This window comes from Triturus cristatus, chromosome 1_2 (assembly GCF_964204655.1).
Source record: "Triturus cristatus chromosome 1_2, aTriCri1.1, whole genome shotgun sequence".
NCBI lineage: Eukaryota > Metazoa > Chordata > Amphibia > Caudata > Salamandridae > Triturus > Triturus cristatus.
The window spans coordinates 1,009,659,784-1,009,687,617 of record NC_140580.1 but is presented as its reverse complement, the minus strand read 5'-3'; the positions used below and the strand labels follow the sequence as shown (position 1 = coordinate 1,009,687,617).

At 45.0% G+C, this 27,834-nt stretch overlaps 1 protein-coding gene across 4 annotated transcripts in view; it reads right to left on the bottom strand.

The window, feature by feature from the left end:
- LOC146868589 (uncharacterized) overlaps positions 1-27,834 on the bottom strand; it is a 1,503,661-nt gene that overhangs the window by 727,655 nt on the left and 748,172 nt on the right. For all 4 annotated transcript variants that reach the window (XM_085611695.1, XM_085611716.1, XM_085611705.1 and 1 more), the window contains 4 exons: positions 26,715-26,768; positions 22,315-22,359; positions 20,763-20,816; positions 4,317-4,424 (listed from right to left, as the gene is read on the bottom strand). In XM_085611695.1, the coding sequence (XP_085467821.1) occupies positions 4,317-4,424; positions 20,763-20,816; positions 22,315-22,359; positions 26,715-26,768 (261 nt within the window). The remainder of the gene's footprint in view (positions 1-4,316; positions 4,425-20,762; positions 20,817-22,314; positions 22,360-26,714; positions 26,769-27,834) is intronic.

Below are 27,834 nucleotides of genomic sequence, written 5' to 3'. Positions count from 1 at the left end.
AATGTAGATCAGAAGCTTGGGTCACTATGGGCATGTTTTAAAACCAGGGTTTAAAGCATATGGTATGAGCTGTAGAAGAAAACATTGAAAAAGCAACAGAACAAAATGTGCAACAAGGGTGCACGGCCACAAAATCAGTAAATATGAGAGAAGCCATCCCAATGATGACAGTGGCAGAAGAAAGGGAACAGGTAGTCGTGCACACTTATGCATGAGGAAGATGTGTGGACATGTATATGCTGTGATGCATGCACGGTACTAGACCAGTAAATTAAAGAGCTTTGAGAACAGTTTCCATTTATGCCATGGAAGTGTAAAGGTATCCACATGTTGGAAATGGGACAGAAAAAAGATACAGGAGTATCTTTCTGACCTACAAAAATGAAAAAGCACATTTGTGAGAAATAGTTGAGCTCCCCTTAGGCAGACTCACTGTCCAAGGGCTGCTGTTAAGTGCAAATTCCAAGGCTTCTTTAACTGTGGAAACTGGAAGGCAAGTAAGGAAGGAGGCCAAGGCTGTTAAATGAGGAGTTGTGACTAGTGTCCTTTCCCCATTAGCAATTAGGCCCAAGCCATAGCACCTCTCTGGATAGGACATTGTTCCAGCACAGCAACGTGCCACATGATAATCCATGCAGCAAGACAATCTCCCTGTACAGGCCACTCTTCCTAAACAGAGCCTGTGACCACATGCTGCTCACAACCCCATGAATAAAAACAGTTATGGGGCTAGAAAGGCATCAAGAACCGGACATTCTCAGAAGGGGGCCGACTCAACTTCAGAAGGACATGATCACAGTCCGACCATGTGCTCCTGAAGTCTACAGGACTCTTCTGACAGCCACAGTAACAAATGAATGCCTTGAGAAAGATTATTGGCATGTATGGCCAGAAGAAACAGGTATAAGCTGAACATACCTGCACTCATATGTTGAGTGAGACAAGAAATTAACATATGCATTTTACTTAAATAACAAACAAAATATCTTTAAAACATAAAAGCTTAGTTTACCCAATGAAGAGTGAAATATTTTCATCTCTTCAAGATTGATCACAAAACGGGATAGGAGGGTCACTCCTAGTTGAGCCAAAGTAACTCCCGTGAGACTAAATTAATTAATTAATCTAGCATGTCCACCCTACCTGCATCCAGAGACCCTTCAATCACAAAGGCCTAAAGAATGTCTGACAACACCAAGCACATTTTAATCTAACTGCAATAGCAGCAGTTCGAAGAGTGTAATCCTCAAGAACAGCTGCATTATATACAAGGTCACTTGAGCCCTGCACACTGGCATACAAAGCCAATAAATTAGCCAAAGAAACAAGAATATAACCAGACTGGAAAAAACAAATGCAAAAAACATAAATCCCTAATTTATTTATTTAAAGGTTTCATATAGCGCTGGCTAGACCCAAGAGTATCAGAGCGCTTTACAAGATTTGGTAATAACAGAGTTACAGTTGATTTTAGGACATTGAGGTAATGAGGCAGGGCACTTTGATAGATTTGGGAAAGGGTAAATAAGCTAGTAAGCAGTAAGAAAAACTGATTGAAGCAGGAAGAACTGTTGGACCGCAGAGAATGTAAAGTAAGTGAGAAGGAGGACGGGCGAGAGAGTGAGGGACAATTGTGGCAAGTGAGGAGTAAGGGGAAAGCAGGTGGCAGAGGGTAGGTGAAATCCTGAAAAATAAAAAGAGGGAGGGGGGGTCGGGAAGAGAGAATAGAGTGGGCAAGGGAACCAATAGTGACAATGTAAGGAGGAAGAAATTAGTAATCAATAAACTATATATTAGGAACCCCAATATTTATCTTGAGGTCTTTTTTGAAGCAGGGGTAGGAGGGGTTGCAACGTAGATCTTTGGGAGGGCATTCCAGACGGTAGGCGCGTTTCCAGAGAAAGAGCGAGACTGTGTTGATTTCTTTTTTAACAAAGGAGGGACAAGTAAAAGTGTGTTAGTGCTCCTCATTGTTCTAGTGCAGCCCGCTTTGTGGAGTTTGTCAGAGAAGTAGGAAGGCTTATTTTGGTGGAGGGCTTTGTGTGTGATGCATGCGGTCTTGTAGGTAGGTCTGCCTTCGATCGGAAGCCATTTAAGGTTTTTGAGAACGGAGGAGATGTGATCAAAGCGTTTGCAGTCGTCAGTAATAAGCCTGGCAGCAAGGTTAAGAACAGATTTGACAGGGGCTAGGTGGACTTTGGGAGTCCCAGCAAGATTGGCGTTACCGTAATCAATTCTGGACAAGATCAATGATTGTAAAACTGATTTAAAGTCATCTGCAGGGATAAAGGGTTCAATTTTTTTAAGACGGTGCAGTGTAAAGAGAGCACCTTTGGCCGAGTTTTTTATGTGGGGAGTAAGACTGAGGCTCTGATCGACGCTGATGCCGAGGGACTTGACTGAGTTAGAGATGGTGAGAGAGCAGTTGAAAGCTTTGATGTCGGAGAGCCAGTGTTGAATTGGGAGCGGGTTGTTTTTAGGAGTGAATAGAATGATTTCAGTTTTTTAGGGTTAAGTTTGAGGTGATTGTAATGGAACCACAATTGAATCTTAGTCAAGGTGTCATTAAGATGTAAGATGTCGTCATGGGATTTGATCCTGTAGTAAAGTTGTGTGTCATCTGCAAAGAGGTGGTAACTAATTCCCGCGTGCTTAAGTATAAGGGTGAGGGGTTCCATGAAGAGGTTGAATAGAGTAGGAGAGAGAATACATTCCTGGGGGACGCCCAAGGTGACTGGCTGAGGTTTAGAAAGGCAATCACAGACTTTGATTTGTTGGGTTCTATGTTGGAAATAGGAGTTGAACCACTTGAGCACTGCACCATCCAAGCCAAAACGGTCTTTGAGAATATGGAGTAAAGCTACGTGGTTAACAGTATCAAAGGCAGCAAAGAGGTCCAGAAGAATGAGAAGGGAAGATTCACCCTTGTCATCCTAAGACAGGCAGGCCTTTTCAGTCGATGGTCCAAAGATTTGGAATAGTATCCCCATCAAAATCAGAACAGATTCAACATTTTAGAATGGAGTTCAAGACCATCCTCTTCAGAAATCATTACATCCCTGACAACAGGATTCATCACCCACAGATGCCCTGACCTCTCATCTGTCCATTAGCTATCATAGATTCAGACACCGATGACAAAATAGTAGGTCAAGCCGCTGTGAAGAACCTCTATAGCCAATTATTTTCTGCTGTCAGGTGATCCAGTGTTATTTTTCTCCATCCATTGTCTTGAAGCTGCAGGTTGATTAGGCTACGCTTGCAACTGTATTCTAGTGACTTTCACTATCACTGAGGATCATGCAATGCAGAAAGAAAAGTTACTTACTTGTAGTCCTAGTTCTGCATTGTAGGAATCTTCATTGAGGTCATAAAAGCCACCATTCACATCCCTGGCTTCAATTTTTGGGTGGTCAAATGTACTACAGTTGAGATCCGTATTAGTGTAACAAAAAACACTGAGGCTATTGAGCATTTACCGGTACAGGGCTTGCTGGGATGTAGAGGCTCTGGGCTCATTAAAGGAGTATTGTATTGTTTTCAGATTCTTATAAGACTAGGGTTTCCTTCATTTTCTGCATGTTTTTTCTCTTTTTCCCTAGGGCAGCACAGTTATGATTTATGTTTGCAACAATGTTTTATGTATTGTTAGTTCTAAATCAAAAAGATAACATTTCAAATTTAGAAGATTTAGCCTTAGATCAGTTGCAATATACAATATGCATCTGCATTTAAAATGCCAGATTGCCACCATTTAAATATATGGTTTATTTGTATTACAAGTATTCTGATTTGATTTGATTTGAGCATTTATAGAGCACACAACTGCCAGGAGGCATCTAGGCGCTAATCCCCCGAAATACAGCAAGACTCCCACTGCGACTTGGTGTGTGAGACTTAATATTCTGGGATCCCCAAGAACCCGTGAGAATATTCTAATGTCAATGACTAGCAATGCAGATACAATGATGCAAGGAATAAATGTTAATTTATCGGAGTACAACACAGTCCTTGACCTAAAACTGACAAGGGGCTTAATAAACATGCTAAACAAATCAATAGCTTAGTGGTCTCACTCGCTCTTTAATGGTCAGGCTCTGTGCGGACATCAACGCTCTACCAATGGCCTTATAAAATAGTTTGGGATACATTATTTATTTGTATATGTTCATGGTACCTACAGAATGTCTTCTGAAAATAAAACAGGAGTCACCAAAGGAGTGCTTGTGAAGGGCCCCAGAAAATAAGACATGAGTGTGAAGCAGATTAACATTGTGATGAAGTAACAAACTGAAGAATTGAATAAAGATACTTACTTCTGGCCCTCGGGACCCCAACAGGCCCTTAGCTCCTTGAAATCCCAAATAGCCAACCTGACCACGAATTCCAGGAGGACCCGTTCCACCCCGGGGCCCAGGTGAACCCTGAAACCAAAAGAGAGACAGGTTGTATTGATTACATTATTCTACACATGTAACCATCCATACAATGCACTCTGTATAGTAAGAATTACATGTCATGGTTAACCTAGAACATGGCAAAGAGTCTGAGTGCAGGAACAGATAACTGTCAGAGGGTGAACACCTTGCTCGAGTGTGCCTATTCAGAGGGGCAGGTTTTACCAGTATTGCCATGGAAACACTCCATGCTAGCCAGCAGGCAAGTAGGAAGATACAACCTGATGGTATCTCTTCCTCCGGGGGAAGGTTAATGCATGGAGACTTTCTGTCACAGAGTATCCATGCTCAAAGACTCTCTGCCAGAGTGTTCGGTCCAGACACCCATCCTCTGCCCTCACGAGGCCTTAGGCGTTCCAAAGCAGAGACAGCAGTCTGCAAGACTCACCCATTTCCAAGACTGTCTCTTCCTCCCCCAATGCATATTATGCTACACTTCCATTTGCATTACAAGTCTTGGGTTTCACAGGTCAATGACAGCAGCTCACAGAGGTACCTGGCTTTTCTTGCAGTGCCAGTGGAGACCCACCATAGCATTGGAGAATAAGGCGGAACAGTGTAGCAGACAGGCCAACAGTCACATGAGAAACAAGCATTTGCAATGCAATAGGTCTCGCATTTACGCAAGTTTAAGCTATTGGCATTGTAAATGAAAATGCCTTTTGTTAAACATAAATGAAAGGCATTGTCATTTACAATGCCAATAGCTTAAACTCGCGTAAATGCGAGACCTATTGCATTGCAAATGCTTGTTTTAAAAAGCCTCAATATTTGAAAATTACATCCTCCCACTTGCAAACAGGAACTTAGTTTCCATATATTTAGCCCCCCCCCCATTCAAAGAACTTGTTTGCTCGCACAAGGCTAAATGCCAAATCGGTGGTGGAATGTAACAAACACGTAAAACATATGTAACATACATGCATCTTCTGTTCATGTGAGTTAGGGCCTACATCATCTTCATTGGCTTTTGGCTAGATGTGCGCTATAGAAATACTACATACATACATACACACATACAGACGTACATACAAACATACCTACAGACATACATACAGACATACCTACATACATACAAACATACATACATACCTACAGACATACCTACATACAGACATACACATATACAGGCATACACATATACAGACATACATACATACACACAGACATACCTACATACATACACACACATACATACAGACATACCTATATACATACATACATACACACATACAGACATACCTACAGACATACATACATACAGACAGACATACCTGCATACACATGCAAAAACCAGTAGATAGGGTTGTCCAGTAGAGGTAGAGCTGGTTTTGGTAGCTGAGTGGTCAGGGTTCCTATTGTAAACAGAGGCCTGAAGATTGAAGGCTTGAATTTTGTAACTCAGTCAGCCTTTCATTCTTTTAGGGCATTAAAAATGAGCACCGCTGAGGGCTGCGAGTGGCGCAGTAATCCCGATGTTACTGTTCATGAGAGATACCGTCTGCATTGAGATTGCCACACATGGGGAGATATCACGACTTGAAGTTGAGAGGTTTATCTGCACAAAGAATCGAAAACGTCCGTGTGAAAAAACAGCTGAGAAACATACGGGAATCGGGCGGGCTAGTTTCGTAATATTCTGAATTCCCACAACAAAGTAATAATTATACCGAGGTTTTTGGTCCTTCCAGGTGCTAGAATGTACACTAAACTCTCGTATCACCAGTAAGCCGTCCCGAGTTGGAAAACGCCTTTTAACATTGCTATTAAACTGCAAGAATCTGCTAACAAGAGGTAGTAATGACTAGTACAGCAAAGCCGGCACAAAACGGATATCTGCACCTTACTGCACAGCGAAGACACGGACAATGTCCTCTTTTCTGTGCTGGCAGCTGCCACCCCCCTCTTTCTATTATTCCCTCTATTTCTGTCTTGCTCCTCACTTACTGAAAACCGTGACTTGAAGAAACGGGTCACAACCTCTTTCCTTCTTTCATTTAGTTGCTTCCCTGTGAAATGGATCCAAAAAAGAACAAGCTGTCTCCGTGGAGCCGACGGGGGACGGAAAGTGAAAGCATGCGATGCGCTTGTGAGCGTGCGGTGGGAGCCAGAGACCAGACGCCATGCGGTCACGCCGGTGGGAGCGTGTGAAGCAGAGGAGACACCATGCGCATGCACATCGGATGTCCGTGCGCGCACATGGTTTGTCTCCCTTCGCTAGGAAAAACCACAACAATAGAGTCTCGCCAAGCGAAGCAGCTGCGATGCGTTCGCTAGGCGAGACCTAAAAAGGACTGCATGCGCCCCTCTTTTCCAGCCTGAAGGGCTCTCTATCATCCCACACCAAGATAGGGTTTCCTATCAAATCTAGTAAGAACACAAATCCAAGCTGTCATTAATGCAGCAGATGCAGTGGAATTGGGATGCAAGAGAGAATAATGAGGCATATTTTCCTTCCTTGATGTAAGACCTATGGCCCCCTTGCTGCGCCACACGAAGAATGCCAATTCAAAATGTTGGCATGCAGTGATTTAGAGGAAGAAATGCAGGAGCATAACAATGACCATTTCAGCTCTATAAACATTCTGCCTTATTAGAAAGTAAATGTATTGCATTCTGCTTCCTTTTAAACGAAAAGTTACATACCTGTTATACTAGTTTTCCTTCATTGGTATCTTCATTAGATGTAGGTGGTGTTACTGTGATGGCAAGATGAGATTTTAGCAGGCACTCCCGAATTTAGAAATTCTCTCCTATTCAAAGTACTCAAGAATTGGACATGATTGTCTGCCATTCACTGGACGAAAATCAATGAAGAGGTTAAGCGGGTGAGCTCAAATGTCAGGTTCAAGCTGATTCAATTTAATTATGTACACCAGATATATCTTACCCCCCAAGATGTTACATAGGATATACCCAGAGCGATCGGGGCAATGTCCCAGATGTGAGGAGGCGGAGGCTATATTTATTCATATGGTTTGGTCCTGCCCAGAGCTTCAATTGTACTGGACGGACGTCTTGACTACACTACGAGGTGCGACGGGGTGGGACATATTAAGAGAGATCCGGGTGGTGCTCCTTGGGTTGCTACCCTGACCTAAAAACAAAAATCTTAGTAGGAAGTTCATCCTTTTGGGACTGGTGTTAGAGAAGCGTTGGATAGCTATTTCCTGGCTAAGTTACAAACCACCCAACATGACGTAATGGGTACGGAGCATGATGGAGTGGGCGACGGCTGAGTTGATGCGGTTGCAACAGATAAGACACAATGATAAACTAGATGATGTGAGGGCATGGAGGGGAATGCTGGATGAGATCAAAATGGGGGGATTGACGATGAGGCAGGGGTGGAGGTCACAGGGACTGTACAGCCGGGTAATGAACTAGGGGGCAACTAGATGAAAGGGGATCACTCATTGTGGACATAATGAATAGCACATTGGTATGAATAATTGGCTAGGACACAAGTTTATTCTGCAGAGACACATGCCAGACATGGGGGGGGGGGGTATGGTTTAGTTGTGGGTGGAGGGATAGATGTGTGGTTGATTTGATACAGGAATCTTTTCGAACACCATGAAAACTTGACCTCAAGAAGTAAGATCTGAGGAAAATAGGACTGCTGCAATAAAGAACGCAAGGATGGGACTACATTTCTAACTGTTGACCTAACACATACTGGTAGAACAATCACGACTCAGGTCAAGACGAGGTCTGGAGCACGTAGAATCACTGTGACCCCAAGGAACCACCCAAGGTGAGTAGATAGGGACCCCACGGAGGACGGGTGCAGTGTGCCAACCCGACCGCAGGCTCTGTACAATTCTATGGGGAAGTCGCGGTTGCAATTTTACAGTTTAAGGACTCTTCTAAGAGGACTTCAAACAAACCCTTTGAAACTTAAGAGGTTGGGGAGCCACCCCACCCGTTGATACCATAGTAGCTGAGTTACCTATCCCAAGGGAGCTGGGTGCATAGGTCTGGAGTGATGTCAGAAACCGCTGTCATTCTCAATGGAGGGCTGTGAAGAAGTACTGCTGACGTGAAGGTGAAAAGGGTCAGGTGGAATCCAAGCCTGGATTCTGGAATGGAGGAACCTGAAAGCAGAGGGGACAGAGTCTGGGTCACTTCAGCGTGACCAGGGGCTCGGTAGACGAATACCCACCAATGTCGGGTGCTTAAGGTGAGAAGAAAGGATGCTTGACTCTGCAGCCACGACGACCAGGAGACAGATGGGAGCTGTCCCATGAAAGATGCCGAGTGCTGAGGGGTCGGTGTCTGGCTGGAGCACCAACAAGCCTTGGCAAAAGCAACCCACGCAGGCGGGTCAAGCAGGTCATGGTGTGGGCCAGCAAGGTTCAGGGGACTTACCAAGCAATAGGGAGCCAGGGCAAATCTGGAGAAACCAGGAAAGCCCAACAGAAATCAAGATGACCCTCAGGAGGACCCACAGGCCGAATGACCAGGAGTCGCGAGGGGACCTCGAGCAAGATTGCAAAGTTGAGGTGAGGTGCCTGCAAATGCAGGGGAGTGTCTCCTTCACCCCAAGGGAGATTCTTCAGTTGTCCTTAGTGCACCACAGGTCCTGCACGCAGCCTGTATTGAGCAAGGGCACATACAAAGCTTTGGAGGGAGAGGGGGATGAAGTCGGGCCCAGTCGAAGTCCAGCGAAGGCCAGAGTGTCCAGACGGTCGAAGGTCAGTGGTTTCTTCTTGTAGAATCTTATCCACGTAAAATCTAAAGTCTTACAGCCAAGTAAGCCCTTTTGTACCCACGGGAGAGGGTTGGACAGATTCCGGGGACCCTCCTAGCGAGGGGGGCAGGACAGAGGGGTGGTTACTCCCATGTACGTTGTCCAGTTTCGCACCAGAGCAGGAGCCAATGGCTCCCAGAACTGGTTTGAGCTGGACTATGCTCATGGACACCAAATGTGCCCCAGGTGAAGACTTTCAGGCACTCTCAGAGTGCACCCACCCAGCCCCAATACACTAAATCCTGTCTGGGAGGTGGTCACACCTCCCTGTGACAGGATGCCTATTGTGCTGCTTTCCTCTGCTCGAGCTTGGCTCAGCAGCAGGAGGGCAGAAATGTGTCTCTGGTCGGCAGCATCCATTTTGTGCTGTCCGGGTCGAGAAGGCTGGCACCGGATAGACCAGTGACCCCCACGAAGCTCGCTTCAGAAGGGTGGAATCATACCTCTTACACCGGTTACCGGTGTGGAGGTATGATTCCAAGGTGTTTGATACCAAACACGATATGTTTCTATGCAGCCGTTTTAGAGATAGCATTTACCGCGAGGTTATAATGCACCTCTACTTATATATCCGGCTGAGTCACAGACAACCCAGGAGAATGGTCTCCAAAGCCTGCAGAGGGGCTCTGCTCATGCAGGGGCACCCTCTCACTTAAAACCCAGCACCCTGCCTTCAAGATTGATAAGGCCTGCTATAGAGGTGACTTATAAGTTTTAAGTGTAGTGACCTATAGATATAGTGAACCTATATCTAAAGTAAGTGGTGCAAGCACCAACTTACACAGGTTGCAGGAGCAGACCTGTAGTTCCATTTTGCATGGCCTCTCATGGGTAGCATAATACATGCTTCAGCCCATGGGAGGCCTCTTGGGTACCTATGCCCTGGGTACATGGGTACCATACACTAGGGACTTATAAGGGTATCCCAGTATCCAATCTGGAGTGTACCAAAGTACATACATAATAATTTTTAAGGAGAAACCAGATAGAATGGGGTCCTGATTAGCAGGATCCCAGTCAGACTAGTCAAAAACGGTGCAACATCAAGCAAAAAGTGGGGTAACCATAAGAAGCAGATCCTACTTTAAAACAATGTGCAAAACCTGTCTGTCTGAAACCGATGGCCTCTGATGTCCGGTTCCTCCAGATGCGCAACCCACCCTAGAGAGGAAGTGTCTGTCACAATCATGTCAGAGCCACTGCAGGTGGGAAGTTAAAGGACATCCCTCTTGAAAGATTCTCCTTCACTGCCTACCAGATCAAGTCCACTGCAGTGTTCTGGGGGAATACAATGGAGTCCAACAGGTTTCCCCCATGCTGAAATCACTGCCTGTGGAGACACCACTGAAGATCCCTCATTTGCAGGCATGTGTACATGAACAGGAGAATTCAGGAAGCCATCATACCTACCAGCCAAAGACCATCAGTACTGGATATTGAGCTCCTTTTCGAAACAATAGAATCATAACCTCAATGTCCCTGTTCCACTGAAGAAGAAGGATGGCTTGAAGAGATGATGTATTCAGAGCTGCCCCAATGAACAGGAGGCACTGAGAGGGCTCCAGTTGTGACTTGGACACACTGATCCAAAAGCCCAGATCGAACAGCAAGGATGCTATTGTTTGTAAGTTGCACAACATCATCTGTGGAGACTTTCAGCAGCCAGATGTCCAAGTATGGGAATACATGATTGTGGCCATCCTGAGATGAGCCACTGGCACCACGATCACCCTTGTGAAGACTTGAGGTGTCAATGTCAATTCTAACTGGTAGTGAGTGGATGCTACCACACATTGCTGGTACCTTCTGTGAGGCTGTATGATCCCTATTTGGAAATATATATCCTGCAAGATGGGCACCATCCACTCTTATGCTTCCATTGCCAGAAAAACCTAAGCCAAGAACAGCATCATGAACTCTATCTTGCGAAAGAAGATGTTCAAGACACTGAGATCCAGGATTGGATGAAGACTGCTGTCCTTTTAACTAGGAAGTACAGAGAATAGTACCTCTGCCCAATTTCCCGCACTCTCACCAACTCCACTGCTACTTTCTGCAGCAGGACTGCCAATTCCTGCTGCACAATGCGAAGATGGCCTTTTAAATGTGGGGATCTTGAGGAAAGATCTGGGGTGGGACCTGTTGGAAGGGTAGCGCATACACCCTTTCTACAATTTGAATGATCTACTGGTCCAAAGTTATGGCTTTCAACCCTGTAGAAAGGAGGACACCGAACCTCCTACTAGCCTAACATGCTCTGGCAAAGGCAAACTAGATCTGCTTCCTGGGTGGGGTGGGGTAAGAGGAAGATGAGGAGGAAGTTTACTGAATGGTGTAGTCTCTGCCTTTTCTTCTGCCTGTGCACTGCTTAAGCAGCAAGTTTCTGGTTTGCTGCTTGGGATGAGTTGATTCCTTTTACCCAAAATGAAAACCTCATGTAAAGCTCTAAAATTTATGAACCTTTTTATAGTCTCCTTTAGAGGCCTGGGGTCTTGGGGACTGAGCTGTTGCCCTGATCATTTTAAATCTTTCCAGAGCAAAGTCAGCATTATTACTGAACAGCTTAGGTCCATCAAAGGGTAGGTCCATTAACGTAGACTGGACACTTGTAGAAAATCCTGTAGAGCAAGCCAGGCGTGGTGGTTCCGTAGTGGCTACAGAGCACCCCACTGACCTTGGCACCAAGTCCACAGTGTCTAATCCGGCCCGAATTATCAGTTTGGAATCGGCTTGCCCATTTTGCAGCAGTACGTGAAGCATCCTTGAAGATAGTCTGACAGATCAGAGAAGACTTGCTGTGCCATGCCCCACAGTGCATGTGTAGTACCCTAAAATGCCTGCTGCATTTAGAGAGTACCAGATTGTCAGTCCTGAACATTTTTGTACAAACATCTTCAATCTTTTTTGGTTGCTTGTCTGTTGGGATTATGAGGAATGCTCCAGTTGATAGGTTGGCAGAGCAAGAGTCTGTAGAACTAAGCACTCGGAATGGATGACCTAATAAAAAAGATGGGTCATCAGAGGCGGGTCTGTAATATCTGGCTACCAGTCTGCTAAATGCAGGGGATGATGTAGGCTTCTCTCACACAGCCAGTAGTGGGTCTTAGAGGGTCTCATTAAAAGGCCAGAGGAGTTTAGATGACTGACTAGACAGTTGCAGCACTTCTATTAGAATGCTTGCTTTGATCTTGATGTACGAGATAGGAAGCTCTAAAACCTCTGCAGATTTGGCAACTTATGCATACTAGGGCTAATATAAGAAGACACTTGGAAAATATTATGGCAAGAGTATGAACCCTGAACTTTTTTTGTCTATATTCCTTGCACCATACTTATGTCTGCCAGAGGAGGTTGTTTCTGTTTACTATATTCTATTATCTAGAAAAGGCTCACCCATGCATCTTTCCATCTTGTGAAAAAGCAGGCGATGGGGTGGAGCACATCTGCTTATGTTCATCCATGTTGTGTCTTTGGGTGTCTTCCATCCATTCAAAAGAGGTAGTGCTAAAGCTGCCATTTGTTATGCCAGCTGAGATATGTTCATATAATTGTAATATGTTAGGTAGTTTATCACCTTACTATTATAACTGTATGACAAAGATCATTGATTATGGTTCGACACCAACAAAACATATATATATTACCTAATGGCAGTCGCCACTAGGTAGTTATAGTTAGGATATAGATATATATATATATATACATATATATATTATCTACTGGCGGTCGCCAGTAGATAGTTATAGTTAGGACCGTGTTTCCATAGGAAATCTCAAAATTCTATTTTGAATAATTTTGGCGCCGGTTGACGAATCTTCGCAAAATTTTCAAAACTAATGGGGTGCTCCGCTCAGCTCCTACCCTGAAAGTCTCGGGGGGATTCGTCAAGCGGGGGCCGAGAAAAAAGGGGGGTCCCAAAACGCGTTTTCCCCATGCATTTTCCCATAGGACCTTTAGTCGAAGGTACAGCCCGAACGGCTGAAAAGAATTACTTGAAATTTGGCAGAGAGGTAGTCCTCAGGTCAGGGATGTGCCTTTTGCATATATGGAGTCAATCTGGTCAGTAGTTCCTGAGAAAATTGCAGTAAAAAGCACATACATATCTATAGCCGCGCACCGTGCGCGCACCCTAACGTGCGCGAGCGTAATTCTGATTGGTTGTTACATGTCAGTCAACGTTCGAATCGGTCGAAATCAGGAAGTGTCGGCCGCCATTTTGTTTGTTTTCAGTGCGAGAGTGGAAAAGGAAGGTGGCGAACGTGAAAAGGGGGCAGGGTAGAGAGTCCTGACCCCCTAGCCTTTGTCAGGGGGTCCCTGAAGGACCCCGAAGGCAGAAAAAAACATTTACATTTTTTTTTTTTAAATCGCGCGGGTGCGCGCACCGTACGCGCACGGTGAAAAACCATAAAAAAAATAAATAATTTAATACGTAGTTTATTGAAAAATAAATTTATATAAAAAAAAAATACAAACATAACTTAGCATTTAAAAAAACGTACAAATTCACTGAAAAAACCATAGGTTTCACACACGTTATAGTTAGGAATTAGCATTTAAAAAACCTTGCAAATTCACCATAGGTTTCACACATGTTATAGTTAGGTGGATATTTCACTCGTAAAAAACCAATGAAATTCCACCGTTATAGTTAGTTCAGATAACTATAACTCGCGCGACCGCCACTCTATCACAAGGATGATGTCATCAGTGATGTCAAGAGTGATGCCACTGACCATGTCATGAGTGATGTAATATGTGACGTCATGAGCAGAGGATTGCGGGCGTGCGAGTTATAGTTATCTGAACTAACTATAACGGTGGAATTTCATTGGTTTTTTACGAGTGAAATATCCACCTAACTATAACATGTGTGAAACCTATGGTTTTTTAAGTGAATATATATCTTTAATATCACCCACAGAAAGAGTATATCTTTAAGAGATCTCCTAGTGCACAGCCATTATACAGAGAAACCAATGATAAGGTCAGAGTTGATAGGATTTTATCCATGCACCAGATGTAAGGCATGTATGAATAGTGTAAAAGTCAGGGAATATAACGGAACTCCTCAATTGTAATTAAAACGCTGTCATATACTATTTACTATATCCACATAGCAAAAAATACATCAACAGCACTGTCCACCCGGCCAAAAATGTTGGAAAATGCCTGAGCCATACCAAATAAATATGATACATATCCGATAGTGAGACATTTTGCCGAGGCACACAGCAGTAAGAGTGATACGATCCTTTTTTTGCATTGATCAAGTGCCCCATAAGGAGAGAGGCGGAGATAGGATCAGGTTCCTCAGGCAAATAGACTCTAGATATATTGTAGAGTTGAGGACCCGCACACTATGGGGTCTAAATAGTGAAGAACAGCTGTGGACACACATTGGATGAAAATGAATAATAGCAGGTCCTTCCTCTCTTTACAGGTTTCCTACATTCTGCACTGAGAAATTGATAGAGAAAATTTGGATTTATTAAATAGTGTTGATTAGTTTACATCGTAGGGGGATTTAGTTATAGGATTATACAGGGCTCAATGGGTTATTCCACGACAGAGACCCTTTTGTAATGTTCAAGCAGTGCGCAATCAAACACTTGATAGTATAACTATTGAAAAATAATTTTAGACCAAGGTGTATCAAATGCATTTATGAAGTATCATGAACATAGATTGTTTTCTCCTTCACTTCGTATGCAGCAGGCCCATTCAGGGCACAATTTTGAAACCAAGCTATTCAGGGACCCCCTATAGTGGCAACCTAAGTAGGATATCTAATGAAATTTTGATCAAATTACATCAATAATAGGTAACAGATAAATGTGCTTAAATGTTAAGTATTAGAATGATGGTGCAACATTATGGGGTCCGAATTGTATGTATATTTACTGCAATCATAAGTGGAGAATTGCATGTTATAAAATGGGCACCACAATTGTTAGATGTTTACATAGAGATGCACCGTTGTCCGTTATTTATGTTCAAACTAATACAGCTGCCCAATGAAATTTGCACATGATAAACTGTGGGATTGTAATGGTGTTCACGGACATTGACGAAGGCCAGGGGCCTGAAACGCGTTTGTCACTTTTGGTTGCAAGCAATAAAAATATCTTTGGATACATAGCTCGTGAGTGCACGGCAATCCTTTTGGGAGTTGATTATATATATATATAAATATACCAAATGAATTGCGGTTCTGCTGGCGTGCTTCCAGATCGCTGGTGGTGCACACGAGGTAGCGCTACCGCCAGCGCTAGAAATGTGAAGAAATATCTCCAAAACCTTCTATAGTAAAGGAGGTTTTGGAGATATTTCTTCACATTTCTAGCGCTGGCGGTAGCGCTACCTCGTGTGCACCACCAGCGATCTGGAAGCACGCCAGCAGAACCGCAATTCATTTGGTATGTTGAGGCAGGCGTGCCCCCATCTATGGGTGTGGCGACGGAGACGAGGAGAAGGCACTTGTGTGAGGGGAAGGTCCATACGCTGGGAGGTGAAGCTCCTCTGGCGGGGACTGGAACTCCTCCATTAATGGCATATCCTCACCCTGGGAATACCACCCGTATGATGGAGCTGGGCACTGTGACAGGCACTAGCCTAAGCAGCGGTGGCATCATGGGACCTGACAACTGTTTGTCAATTTGGATCACATCGGACACTGAAACTCGAATTTTGGCAATATGAAAACGCCCCTGCAAGCCCCTTCTTCCCTTTTTTTTTCATTTGGATATTTGTATTCAACATTGAACTCGTTGTCGAGCGGCACGCTCTTGGAGACAAAGGTATTTAAAAGGAGAGAAGAAAAAGACTGGGCTGGCGACTATGCTTACATTTGATTTTATTTAAATGGGCAGAAATGCGAGATACTTGCTTTTAAATAGACATTATTTTTGATGCCTTTTAGTTGCAGTTAAAGGACGAACTGTGTAATCCGGTCCGGGTTTTACACAAGAAAAGGCAAGGCATGATGGGACTTTGTGCAATAAGTGGAATTGTTTGCATAACTTTGACCAGCACAGCTAGTGAATTTATCCAAAAGCGATTTTATTTGCAGGATTTTCATTGTTGTGACTCATGTTTGGAATAATGTAGTTGTGCAGAAATGTTAATAACTATGATTTTCCCACGTGCCTGTGTTAACCCCATCGTTGCAAACAATAGTGCATCTTCTATCTCTAGTGTCATGGAGATTTTAAAATGAGCATCAATATGGCGCATTTTAGGTTGAGAAAGGCAGCGTGTCTGCCGAAACGCGTCCCTCCAGTGCCTGTTCTGTTTTTTGTGTCTGATGTGACTGACATAATAAACGGGAGCAAACCCATGATGACGAGTGCCGGCTCCTTTACTATAGAAGGTTTTGGAGATATTTCTTCATATATATATATATATATACACACACACACACACACACACACATACACACACACTCACCATTTGAACTTTATTTATATAACGTATGAATGATGCATGGAGCATAGGTTCTCGTAACCTGACTTAAAATTGATGATAGGGTAATATAATGATTTTGATACAACCTCTTTTCAGCAGTGAGACCAGAATTGATTCCACACTAACACAAAAGTCCTGATGATGGTCCTGGTAAATTGATAAAGGGGCCGAAATGCCGACTTCTTTATCATCGGCTGGACTTTAATTTTCAGTATTGTCTAATGCACATTTGCTGATCAAGGCTGTGTTAAAAAGCCCAATGAACGTTTGTTTTACCAGTATGTGTTGATAGTTTACATTTTGTTGTATTTTTATGTCCCTATGTATGTGTAACCTGTCTCTACTTGATGAATTTTGACAATTAAATTTCAGAAGAATTAACTGTGATATATGTATAATAATTGATTACCTCTATTGTGTTTCCTTCCATACATGAAAGCGATATTTATTAACATTTCTCTGGACTATAGTAATTGCCGGGGGGAGGGGTATCTTTATGTTGAATATGCATATATAATCCCACCCCTGGAAGTACCAACTTGTCAGGGAAAAAGGTTAATGGAGCCCCAGGAAGAGCCTGTTTAGTTTGCTTTCATATTGTCTGGATCATGCATGGGTGGCTCCTGTGCATCTGTGTGCACAAGTGGTTTCATGTGTGTCTTGGCTGTTGAGGGTTGGAGTCCCCTGGACACCGACACACATGTGATGTCCATTATAGTGGTTGCATTTGGGCTGAGTTACCGATGTCCATCACTGAAATCTGCACATATAAATCTCCTGGGCCCTATCAGAAACCAGTTGGGTGTAGGCGATTAGCCAACTATATTCATTTTCATGTAGAAGCAGCACCTTGGGCATGTTAATACAGCCTGCACCCCATGTTATGTCTGAGAACTGCAAACCTGGGCTGTGTGATCTGGACATGAGGAGATGGAGCTAGCAAAATGCCTTCCCAGGATTAGAGGACCTCCAAGAATTCCAAAGAGTGCAAACCTCATGACAGGACAGGTCTAATGCCCAGAATAAGATAAATATTGCCACTTCTATGTCAGCAGTTTGTTCAATATTGGGGATCGACAAGGAGGCCTATGCATCAGTACAGAAGAGTCACTGACAGAAAATGTGGTGATACCACATTGAGACCAAGTCTTGGAAGCCTGTGTAGAATTCTTGCTGCTTGCACTGCAGAGGGAATACTACCTGTGAGAAATGTTGGACTACTGTTTCCAGGGGTCATTGGATCTGTATGAGAGACCTAAGACTCAGGTGTCTATAAGTCTGGCCTAAAGGGCATGTAGATGGTCTGACTCTGTTTAGGAGCTATAAGGTCACCCTTGCTAGCTGCCTAGGAGAAGCATACCACTATCTGTATCTAGGAGCCACTTAACTGTTTCAAGGATTAAGAATGGTTCGCCAGGTACATCCGTGACCACTCCTGTACCCACAGAGTGACTTTACTAACCTATCTTGCCATCCTGTAAGTCTTGAAAAATCTTGTTTTTGACAGTTACCTAAGACTGCCCGCCCCAGAGACCTTAGGAAAAGGCCTAACATCATGTCTAACCTAATCGATTTTGGTAAAGAAGAAGATATTTCTAGTGCTGCCTCCAGATGGTGGGATAATGCAGAACATGTAAGTCCAGCAGAGCTTTACATCCAGTAACAATAGCTGTAGTTCTGAGGCTGATGATGCTGCCCATCATGGTTTTAAGAGGGATGGGCCCTTCCAGGTCTCAGACCTGGCAGTAGTTAAAACAAGACATTAAAACTGCTCCCTATCAGGCCCTATATTCATGTCCTTAGCTTTATTGGCAAAAAGTTTAACACTGATTTATTTCTGAACAATTAACATAAAAACCTTAAGGTAATCAATGTCAGCAATTTAGTTCCTGTTTATATTTCAGATGTTTTACTTACATTTGCACTCCCTAGGAGTATTAGCTAGTTCCAGGATGTTGTTTTTTGTATTTTTTTCCATTTCGCTTTTTACTGTTGTCAGGGCCGGCTTTAGTGCTAGTGGCGTCAGATGCACTAATCTTTTTTGGTGCCCCTCCAATGACCACCTTCTCCACGTATTCCCTCATTACCACCCCCCAACAGTGCCCCTCCTTTCTCTACATACCCTCTCTTACATGCATTTAGTTTTTTAGTGCTACTCACATCAGTGTATGATGTCAGTGCACTTTACATCAGACACACGTTATAAAGAGACAATGAATCATACGTCTGTAAATCAGTCTACAGCAAATATTACATAAGACAAAAGGGATAACAAGGTGTAGGAATCAAATGTCATCCATATTGGTAGGCATTTTTTAAGAGTGCTTGATCTGGAGAAGCACAAACACAGGATACCTCAGTTGTTAGCGTTAACTTCACTAATAAGAATGTATTTCTACCCATACTTACTAGGATAATTAGACACTTGGGGAAAAACAAAGTTCTAACCTATAGCATGCAGTTTGCATGTGGCTCTTTGATGATATTTCATAGGTCACTGTGCTATATTAGGACTGTAACTTATGAACTGCAAGAACAAAAGGATCTCTGTGACAAAATCAATAACCACTGAGATATTCACACAAAATACAGTATACTGTGATCTGCATGGTATACGTTTTTACAGCAGGCATATTAACCGGGTCAGCTAGTTTATGACAAGTCAAAACTGCCACTAGACAAAACTCCATCCCTCTCTATCAAGAACACTAATTAGCAGATTTATCTTGACATTTTTAGTGGAGAGGTGTGGCTCACTGGTTAGAGGCGGCAGATCCGTAAGCAGAGAATCGGCCAGGGACCAGGGTTCAATTCCTGACGCGGCAGGGTCGTGGACCAGGGTCGAAACGGACTCGATAATTCTCGCCTCGGTACCTACTCTAACCAGGAACACACTCGGCAACTCTGGGCATTAGCTTGCCTCATCTCCACAACGGCCCCCCACATTCGCTGGGGATGCCTGGTTTCACCTTGGAGATACCCTAGAGGGACCATCTCACAGGGATAGCCAGGACGGGTTCCCCAGCGGTCTACAGCGCCAGGACGCCTCAGGGCAGCAGTGCGCTTTACAAGACACATACATTTACATTTACATTTTTATTGCTGCCTGAAAACTGCTGGACACACAAGGAACTCTGTAGCAGGTGCTTTTAGACCTATAGGTAAGTTATTTCTAAACAGCCACCCCACAGGAGATACAGCGTCAGGTGGTACTGCACCGGTCGTACCACCATTAAGCCGACCCTGCCTCTTGTATGTTGCATACGTTGAACTGAGTCGCATCCAGGAGTTTATAACAGGTCGATTGAGAACTCTGGAATTGAGGCTGAAGGGATCGTGAGTTTCTCACAATGTCTGTCAGTGGATCAAAAATGGGTTCCGCATACATGGTCCTCCAATCCTTGGTCTCTCTGCAGAGTGCATGGTGGACTGGTCACGTGTTCCATTCGCAGCTGAATAAGTGCAAATGTGAGTGGAAGAGGTACACCGTTGTCCAAATATCGACCAGGCAAAAGTAAAAGAAAATGCAGTGCTTACATGTAAGCGGGTGGTGAAGTGAAGATGATGTGAGGAAGTGCTATCAGGAGAGAGTGAAAAGAGGGCGCGGAAAAGGAAAGGGATGAGGTGTAAGATATGCAGATGGATGAAATGTCGAGATAATTGAAATACTCACAATATTATTCACAATATTATTTACAGCAAAACGTTTTAACTCATTTATCTTAAACAGCTAAAGATCATTGGCAAAGCCAATTGTCCTGTACAGTTTTAGGAATATGTCAGCAGTTGTGTTTTATTTCTAGATGCAATAACAGAAGGCTCAAAGAGGAATACTATGGGCATCACAGACAGACTAGTTTACGTCTTTAAGCCATGCCCTTTTTAGACAGGTGATGTCCCTTTTAAAGACCCCTTCACTTTTTTCATTCCACTTATAGCCCTGCTGCCTATCACTGTGAGGCATACTTGCGGAACTGTACTGGGCTTCGATTCACATTGACACCTCAGGCATGTTACAGCATTTTTAGTAAACTAAAACACACCACTACCCTTCTCCACCCACCTCAAGAACAGAATTACCAATGTACCTTGTCGCCTTTGGGTCCGAAGTCCCCCTTGTCTCCGTGCGGGCCTGCTCTCCCCTATAAACAAAGAGAGAACCAATGAGTGTGTGTCAGACATGCCCTGGGGTGGTCCACTGCTTGTAATGTAGGGGGTCCCTAGCCTTCGAAAGCAGAAGCAGCTGGCGCTGAGCTGGGGGCGGCTCTTCGCCCTCAATAAAGCCACAGTGGCTGATGATAGCCTAATGGCTGCATTCAGGCATGGCCGGTCAGCCCAGTGTCTCGGGTATCTACAGCAGGGTGCACAGGCTGTTCAAGCCAGCCAGTCTTGTGTACCAGATTCACTCTGGCATGGGTGTATCAACACCTTCTTTCAGCCAAATCCACCTCTAATGACCACGCAGGACGACCCATAACCCGGGCACAACACTCCTTTGTCCTTGGGAAGAGTGGACAATCCATTACCCATGTTGGACTCTCCCACATGTCAAAGCCATGTTAACCCACGTCCCAGACCTTCTTACCTCTGCCCTAGAACGACTGCTTCATGCTTTTCGACCCTTCCCAGAGAGCACAACCTTACTGGTACCCCCCCCCCTCCTCCAGTCCCTTTTAAATTCTTAACAAGGACATTTTTTAATGGCCGCAGGCCTCAGTGCTGCTGCAGGGGACGCCAAATGTTATCATGCGTCTGTATGTTATGGTGCTTATTATACAGCCGGTGGAATGGTGAAAAACGGTTGGAATCCACCCGAATCTAGCCCAGTGACACCAGGACCATTCACTGCAGTAGGCAGTGATCAGCAAACGATCCAAACACGTGTTTAGCAAAACTCCTAGATACCCAGCCGGTCTGACAGGCCATGCACACATCTGACATATGGGGATACGACAGGGTGAGAATGGGTGGGGCCTCTGCGCTGTGAAATTTTGTAAATTCAACATAAGTAACTCGAGCTCTGAGAACATGGAGGCCGATGAGTGGACGACGGCGGCCAGGTCGCGGAGTCTACTCGGGATCGGAAGACACCCACTTCCTGTCGCAGTTAGTAAAAGAGTCACTGCTGAGAGGAATCATTTTAAGGGGGGGGGGGGCTGAAGTAGACCCGGGGGCGACGCTTTAGCTTCCTGAGTGAGTCCAATTGATATAAGTGCCTTCAAATGGCAATAAATGCCTCCATGTCTGCTCCCCGCGTCTGGTTACCGCTGCCCCAGGCATTACCTCCAGGAAGAGCCCAGATGTGTGTGTGACACTGTCTGATCTTTTTTCGACGTCCTGGCATTTCGGGACGCCGCCGAAGTCAGTGAATAGACCACCAGAGAGATGGTGGGCTGTGCCCTGTCATGTGCGCCCTCAAACAGCTTCACAAGGTGTCTCGGACGGGGTTGCCACTTCACGGTAATGGAACCTTGAAGCGTGTGATGTCACAAGAAGCCTCGAGCCCAAGCCATCCACCAAACAAAAGAACATTCTAGAATACGGACAATGGGCGAGTCTTCCTCCCCACCTCCCCCTTCCTTAACTTTCGTCCACATTTTATACATAAAATGAGGTGTAAGCGGAGATTACATTCCTTACCCACTCTCCAGGATGTCCGACGGCGCCTGGGGATCCAATCAGACCCTTGAAAGTAAGGGATACACAGACCGGTGAGTACATGAGCAGAGAGAGGGCCCCTCAGACTGTGCAGAGGGAGTATAAGAGCAGAGAGAGGGGATCTCAGACAGTGAAGGGGGGTACATAAGCAGAGAGAGGGCCTTTCAGACAGTGCAGAGAGAGTACAAGAGCAGAGAGAGGGGACCTCAGACAGTGCAGAGAGAGTACAAGAGCAGAGAGAGGGCCTCTCAGACAGTGCAGAGAGAGTACAAGAGCAGAGAAAGGGGATCTCAGACAGTGAAGGGGCGGTACATAAGCAGAGAGAGGGCCCCTCAGACAGTGCAGAGGGAGTATAAGAGCAGAGAGAGGGGACCTCAGACAGTGCAGAGAGAGTACAAGAGCAGAGAGAGGGCCTCTCAGAGAGAGGGCCTCTCAGACAGTGCAGAGAGAGTACAAGAGCAGAGAAAGGGGATCTCAGACAGTGAAGGGGCGGTACATAAGCAGAGAGAGGGGACCTCAGACAGTGCAGAGAGAGTACAAGAGCAGAGAGAGGGCCTTTCAGACAGTGCAGAGAGAGTACAAGAGCAGAGAGAGGGGACCTCAGACAGTGCAGAGGGAGTACAAGAGCAGAGAGAGGGCCTCTCAGACAGTGCAGACAGTGCATGAGCGCGTGGCAAAGGCCAGGCTGACCAGTGGGAGGCTTTGAGGCTCAGTATCCCAGCCCGCACTGACGAGCAGTGATACCATCCACCGATAACATAATCACATTATAAACTGTAGGTTTGTGGTGACAAGCAGATCAGCGGGCTCTTGAGGCCCTAAACACACGCCATTCGTACAAACCTGCACGGTAGGTTGTTTCACCGAAATAAAATCATTAATTTAAATAATGGAGTCCTAGAAGCTACTGTAAGCAGCACTGGCACCTGGTAACCCATCTGTGAAAGTATCCAGACCCACACAGCGCTGGTTCTACCAATGCACCCCAATTCTGGCCTGCACCATCTCTCGGTAATGCTCCAGTTTTACCGCCCACACTGCATCTCTACCAATGTACCCTAGTCCCGGGGCGCAGCCCCGTTTTGCCAGTCCACTGTTGTATTAGAAATGAACAGCTGTACCAAAGCACAGGCATTCACATACAGAAGGCTACAGATCACTGCACCCTCTGCTCCCCTCCTAGTCCAGCGCTTGAACCCATGGACGACCTTACTCTATCCTGAGATGAAGCCCACCCTGCCGGGATTGTGCTGGGGCCCACACAGCTCTATCAAAGAACCTCAATCCGTGCCTGGAAAACGCCCTATTATACCACTGCTCGAACACCCACCAGAATCAAACTCGAGCAGGACTTCTTGCAGTTGTGGTATTTGGGGCCCCACACTCCTCGGCAGTGTACCTCAATTCTGACCTGTAGAGCACCCTACTTTTCTAGTACAGGGGTGTGCACACATTTCTGCAAGTGCATGTCAATCGTGTCCTGCAGCACCCATGCTAGTCCATTGTAGGAACCAACACTCACTTCTGCAAACAAAGCTAAATCCAGACCTCCATGACACACACAGCCCTTCTTGAGTCTGACCTACAAGACACACAGCTTTTCATATGTACCTTGAGCCTAGCCTGCAGGTCTCAAACAGCTCTCGCAATACAGTTAAATCCAGACCTGCAGGACACACACAGCTCTTCCTACGTAACAGGTCCCTGACGTGCAGGATACACACACAAACACACAGCTACTCATTTGTACCTTGATTCTGACCTGCAGGATACACACAGCGCTTCATGCATACTTTGATCCTAGCCTACATGGCACACACAGTTCTTCCCTTGTACATTGATTCTGACCTGTAGGAGACATACACAGCTCTTCCCGTGTACCTCCTCTGTCTTGCCAGGCCACATACATCTATGTCAGTTCACTCAATCCTGATGTTCACGACCTCCCTTTTCACTAATGGCTTAGTAGCACTGAAGCTGTTGATCCTGACCTGCAGACCCGCATGTGGTTCTGGGTAGGCGGGCAGCTGTCACTGAACTAGGTATATCCAATCTCTGAACTAGGTACATCCAATCAAGGCCAGATCAAGGTGACGGTTTCTGGTGCGTCCCTGACAATTACGCCACAGCCACTTCCAAAAGGCAAACTGTGCATCATGCACACAGGCATGGGGGAGCGGGTGTCTAGAGACGAACAGGGAGGCTCTCCCCCTTCAAACTCTTCATTACCTCATCTTTTAACCGCAGCAGGCCGCGCAGACCTCAGTCTAGGACTCAGAGTCGAGACATGCAGAACACCGTACCCTTGTGGAACAGCCAGTTCATCCTCTTTGTTGCCGTGACTGGACGATGAGTGCGGGGAGAGCTGTTCCAGAGACTGGGTTTGAAGGCTCGAGGACATCGTTCATCAATGTAGATTAATTAACATGTTAGATGGAAGGCCCATTTTTAGGTCTCGCTGAGTCGGCGCGCATGCGTTGCTCAGAGAGACATTTAGTAGATGAGTTTTCAAAGTGCTGCTGGCTGGCCTAGCGCTTGCGTTCACGCGAGCGTGCACGCGCGCAGCTGGCCGTCAGCAGTCTTTCACGGGTCATTAGAACTGTGATGACTTTCACTTTCGCAAAAGTAAAGAAAAAGAAAAAAACATCTTTTCTTTACTTTTGCTATATTCGAGGCACCCGCGCTTACTTTTAATGTTCAAAGTAAAGCGCCGGTGCCGCAATGCTTGTTCTCGCGCGCATGGCCAATGCTTGTTCTGGACTTGTAAGAGGTAGACATGGTTTTAAAAATACTTTTTAGAATCCTCCCTCACCCACAAAACTGCACTTGCAACACTTCGATCAAAGAGAGACGATAAAACAGACCACTACCACTGTTTGTAAGAAGTATTACATCTTTTTCCATTATTTTCATGTTTTAATCCTTGGTCCCCTTGGTGAAATATAAAGGCATTTCTGAGGAATAAATATTTATTTGCCATTGGTTATCTTTCCACTTCCCAACAGAGCACCACAGTGGTCTAGCCGCACTGAAGGCTACTGGGAAGCCATGCAAAAAAGGGAAAAACATTGACTGGACAGGAGCTGCCAATGATGCTATTGGCTTGTACAAGATAAATGGACCGATTAGGACATTGCGCTGGTGCCTTTAAAAGTCAAGCTGAGCAGGGCAGTCTCAGCCGCATCAGGCCGAGCGAGGAATTTGATTATTTCTATGTCTGACGAGAAAAGCAGTGGAGATGTTTTCATTCAATTTCAATTCACTACCTCGGCCACACTGGTCATAAGAGGTACCGAATTTGCTGAGTAGTTTCAAGAGTTCCCAAACGACAAGACCACCTCTAGGGGCAGAACAAGCTAAAAAATCATTGGCAAAGCCAATAGGTTTTGCCTATAAGAAAGACCTAATGGCATTGCCAATATTATTTAGTCATGCAATACAGCTTTGGCGCCTTGCTAGAAAAACAAGCATTGGCAGAGCCAATAGGTCTCGCCTTTGGGACCTTATAAGTGTTTAGCTATGCAACAGTTGTTGTTGCACCAAGTATATTGTGCTGCATAACTAAATACTTATAAGGTCCCAAAAGCGAGACCTAATGGCTAGGCCAATGCTTGTTCCCATAGGACTAATCCCACATGCCTGAGTGGAGGCTCCGCCTGTGGTGGACAAGTGCTTGACCTTCTTACAATCTGCTGTCCCTGCCCCGTTCACCCATGGCATGGCTGCTTCCCCAGGTCAGTCTGTGTCTGATGGGAGTATCTGACATGACAGGAAGTGGGCTAGTTCCTGGGTAGGCACCAACCAATCACAATGCCTCGAGGCCTTAACTTATTGAGATCTGCAGAAAGATCTCTAGGGAATGTGTCTTTATCTAATCCATTAACACAGAATAGTGCAGGAATGCGAACCACTATGATAAAATGGAGATGTTCAGTTAGGGCATGAGGAACGCTTCAAGTGGATGGCTCTCTTATTTCCTCAGTTGCAGCATACGCTGAACCTGTGACACTGGGGTTATATGTGGGCCACAAGGCCATTACCTGTCTGTACAGGACTCAACATCCTAAGGGAAGCCTGAATACATTCATCAGACCCTTGAACTGCTGCACTTCAGCTTGACCCTCACTCCTGGACACTGTCTGCAGTCACCAAGAGGGTGCAGTCTCAGCACCAGCGTACACACAAGCCTCTGCATGCAGAAACCTCTGGGGGTAGGCTCAGCAAGTTTACATGGTTGATGCTACCTTGTTCACGTGTGATGAATACAAACATCCATGAGGTTACACCAAAGGAAAGAACTAATCGATTCAACTTTAATGATACAAAAAGAACTGCACTGAATCCATGAATCTATAAAAGTAGGAGGTAATTCAAAGACTTACCACAGGACCTTGCAAACCTTGATGCCCTCTGGATCCCAGAGGACCTAGCTGCCCCTGAAAAAAGACACAGAAACCAGACATCAAAACCTAGAAATGAAACCGGTGTTTGGTAGATAGAAAACACAGAGCCGCTCAGATATCATGTGACAACATCTACAAGTTTCTGGAATACAGTCTGGGCAAAACCAATTAAAACGGTACCTGCAAAAGGTGATAGAAACTGGCTGACCAGAGACAGAGGGATGGACACCAATATGAGATGGAAGGTGACTGATGAATGAAAGGACCACATGCATTGCAGAATTCAAAGAGCCAGGTCTGAACTCGCCTGTAGAATACCACCACCTGTGGTCTCCAGTCTGTACAAGTGCCATTCTTGAATGGATTATTTTACAACTCAAAAAAGCCCCTATCTGAAATTGCTATGGAGGTGACCAGTGGCAGTCTGCAGTCATCTTCAAAGCTGATGTTGGTATCTAACTTTTACAAGTGTCCCTCATCTTAATTAAATGATATAAAACCGAAAATGAAGAGAAGATCAATGAAAGGGTGTTGCAAATCTGCCCTTTCTCCATGGTCACCCTAGCCTTTGTACCTTTTGCTGGACCCTGTTCTTGATGGCTTTAGGGCCCTGCACACTTTACCATTGCTAACCAGCAGTAAAGTGCCCGTGCCTCCCATCTAAATCATGTGCTCTACACTGTAATGTCCTCCCTTATAAGTCAACTGTAAATTATGATTTAAGTGATATTACATAGAAAGTTAAATGTCACATGTGGCCTGCAATGTATATTTACAACACCTCCATATATGATAAACATATATTTCTGCCAGGAGCACCACTGAGATCTGGCTAGGCTGCAGTGTAAATGCACTCTAGTGACCCATGGTAGGAGAAAATACCTTTGCCATGTAGGAAAAGAGTATTTTCATATATTCTAAAGTCACCCCTAAGAGAGCCTTGTAAGCCTACAGGGTTGGGTGCTATTATATCAAAACAAGGCATACTGTGCCCTTCCCAGTGACCTAAAATCCCAAAGTACTTTCACTATGTAGGCCAGGCTTGTCTTTTTAGACCTTCTTCGGATTAAAATCTTTATAATCCACCTCCACTAAGGAA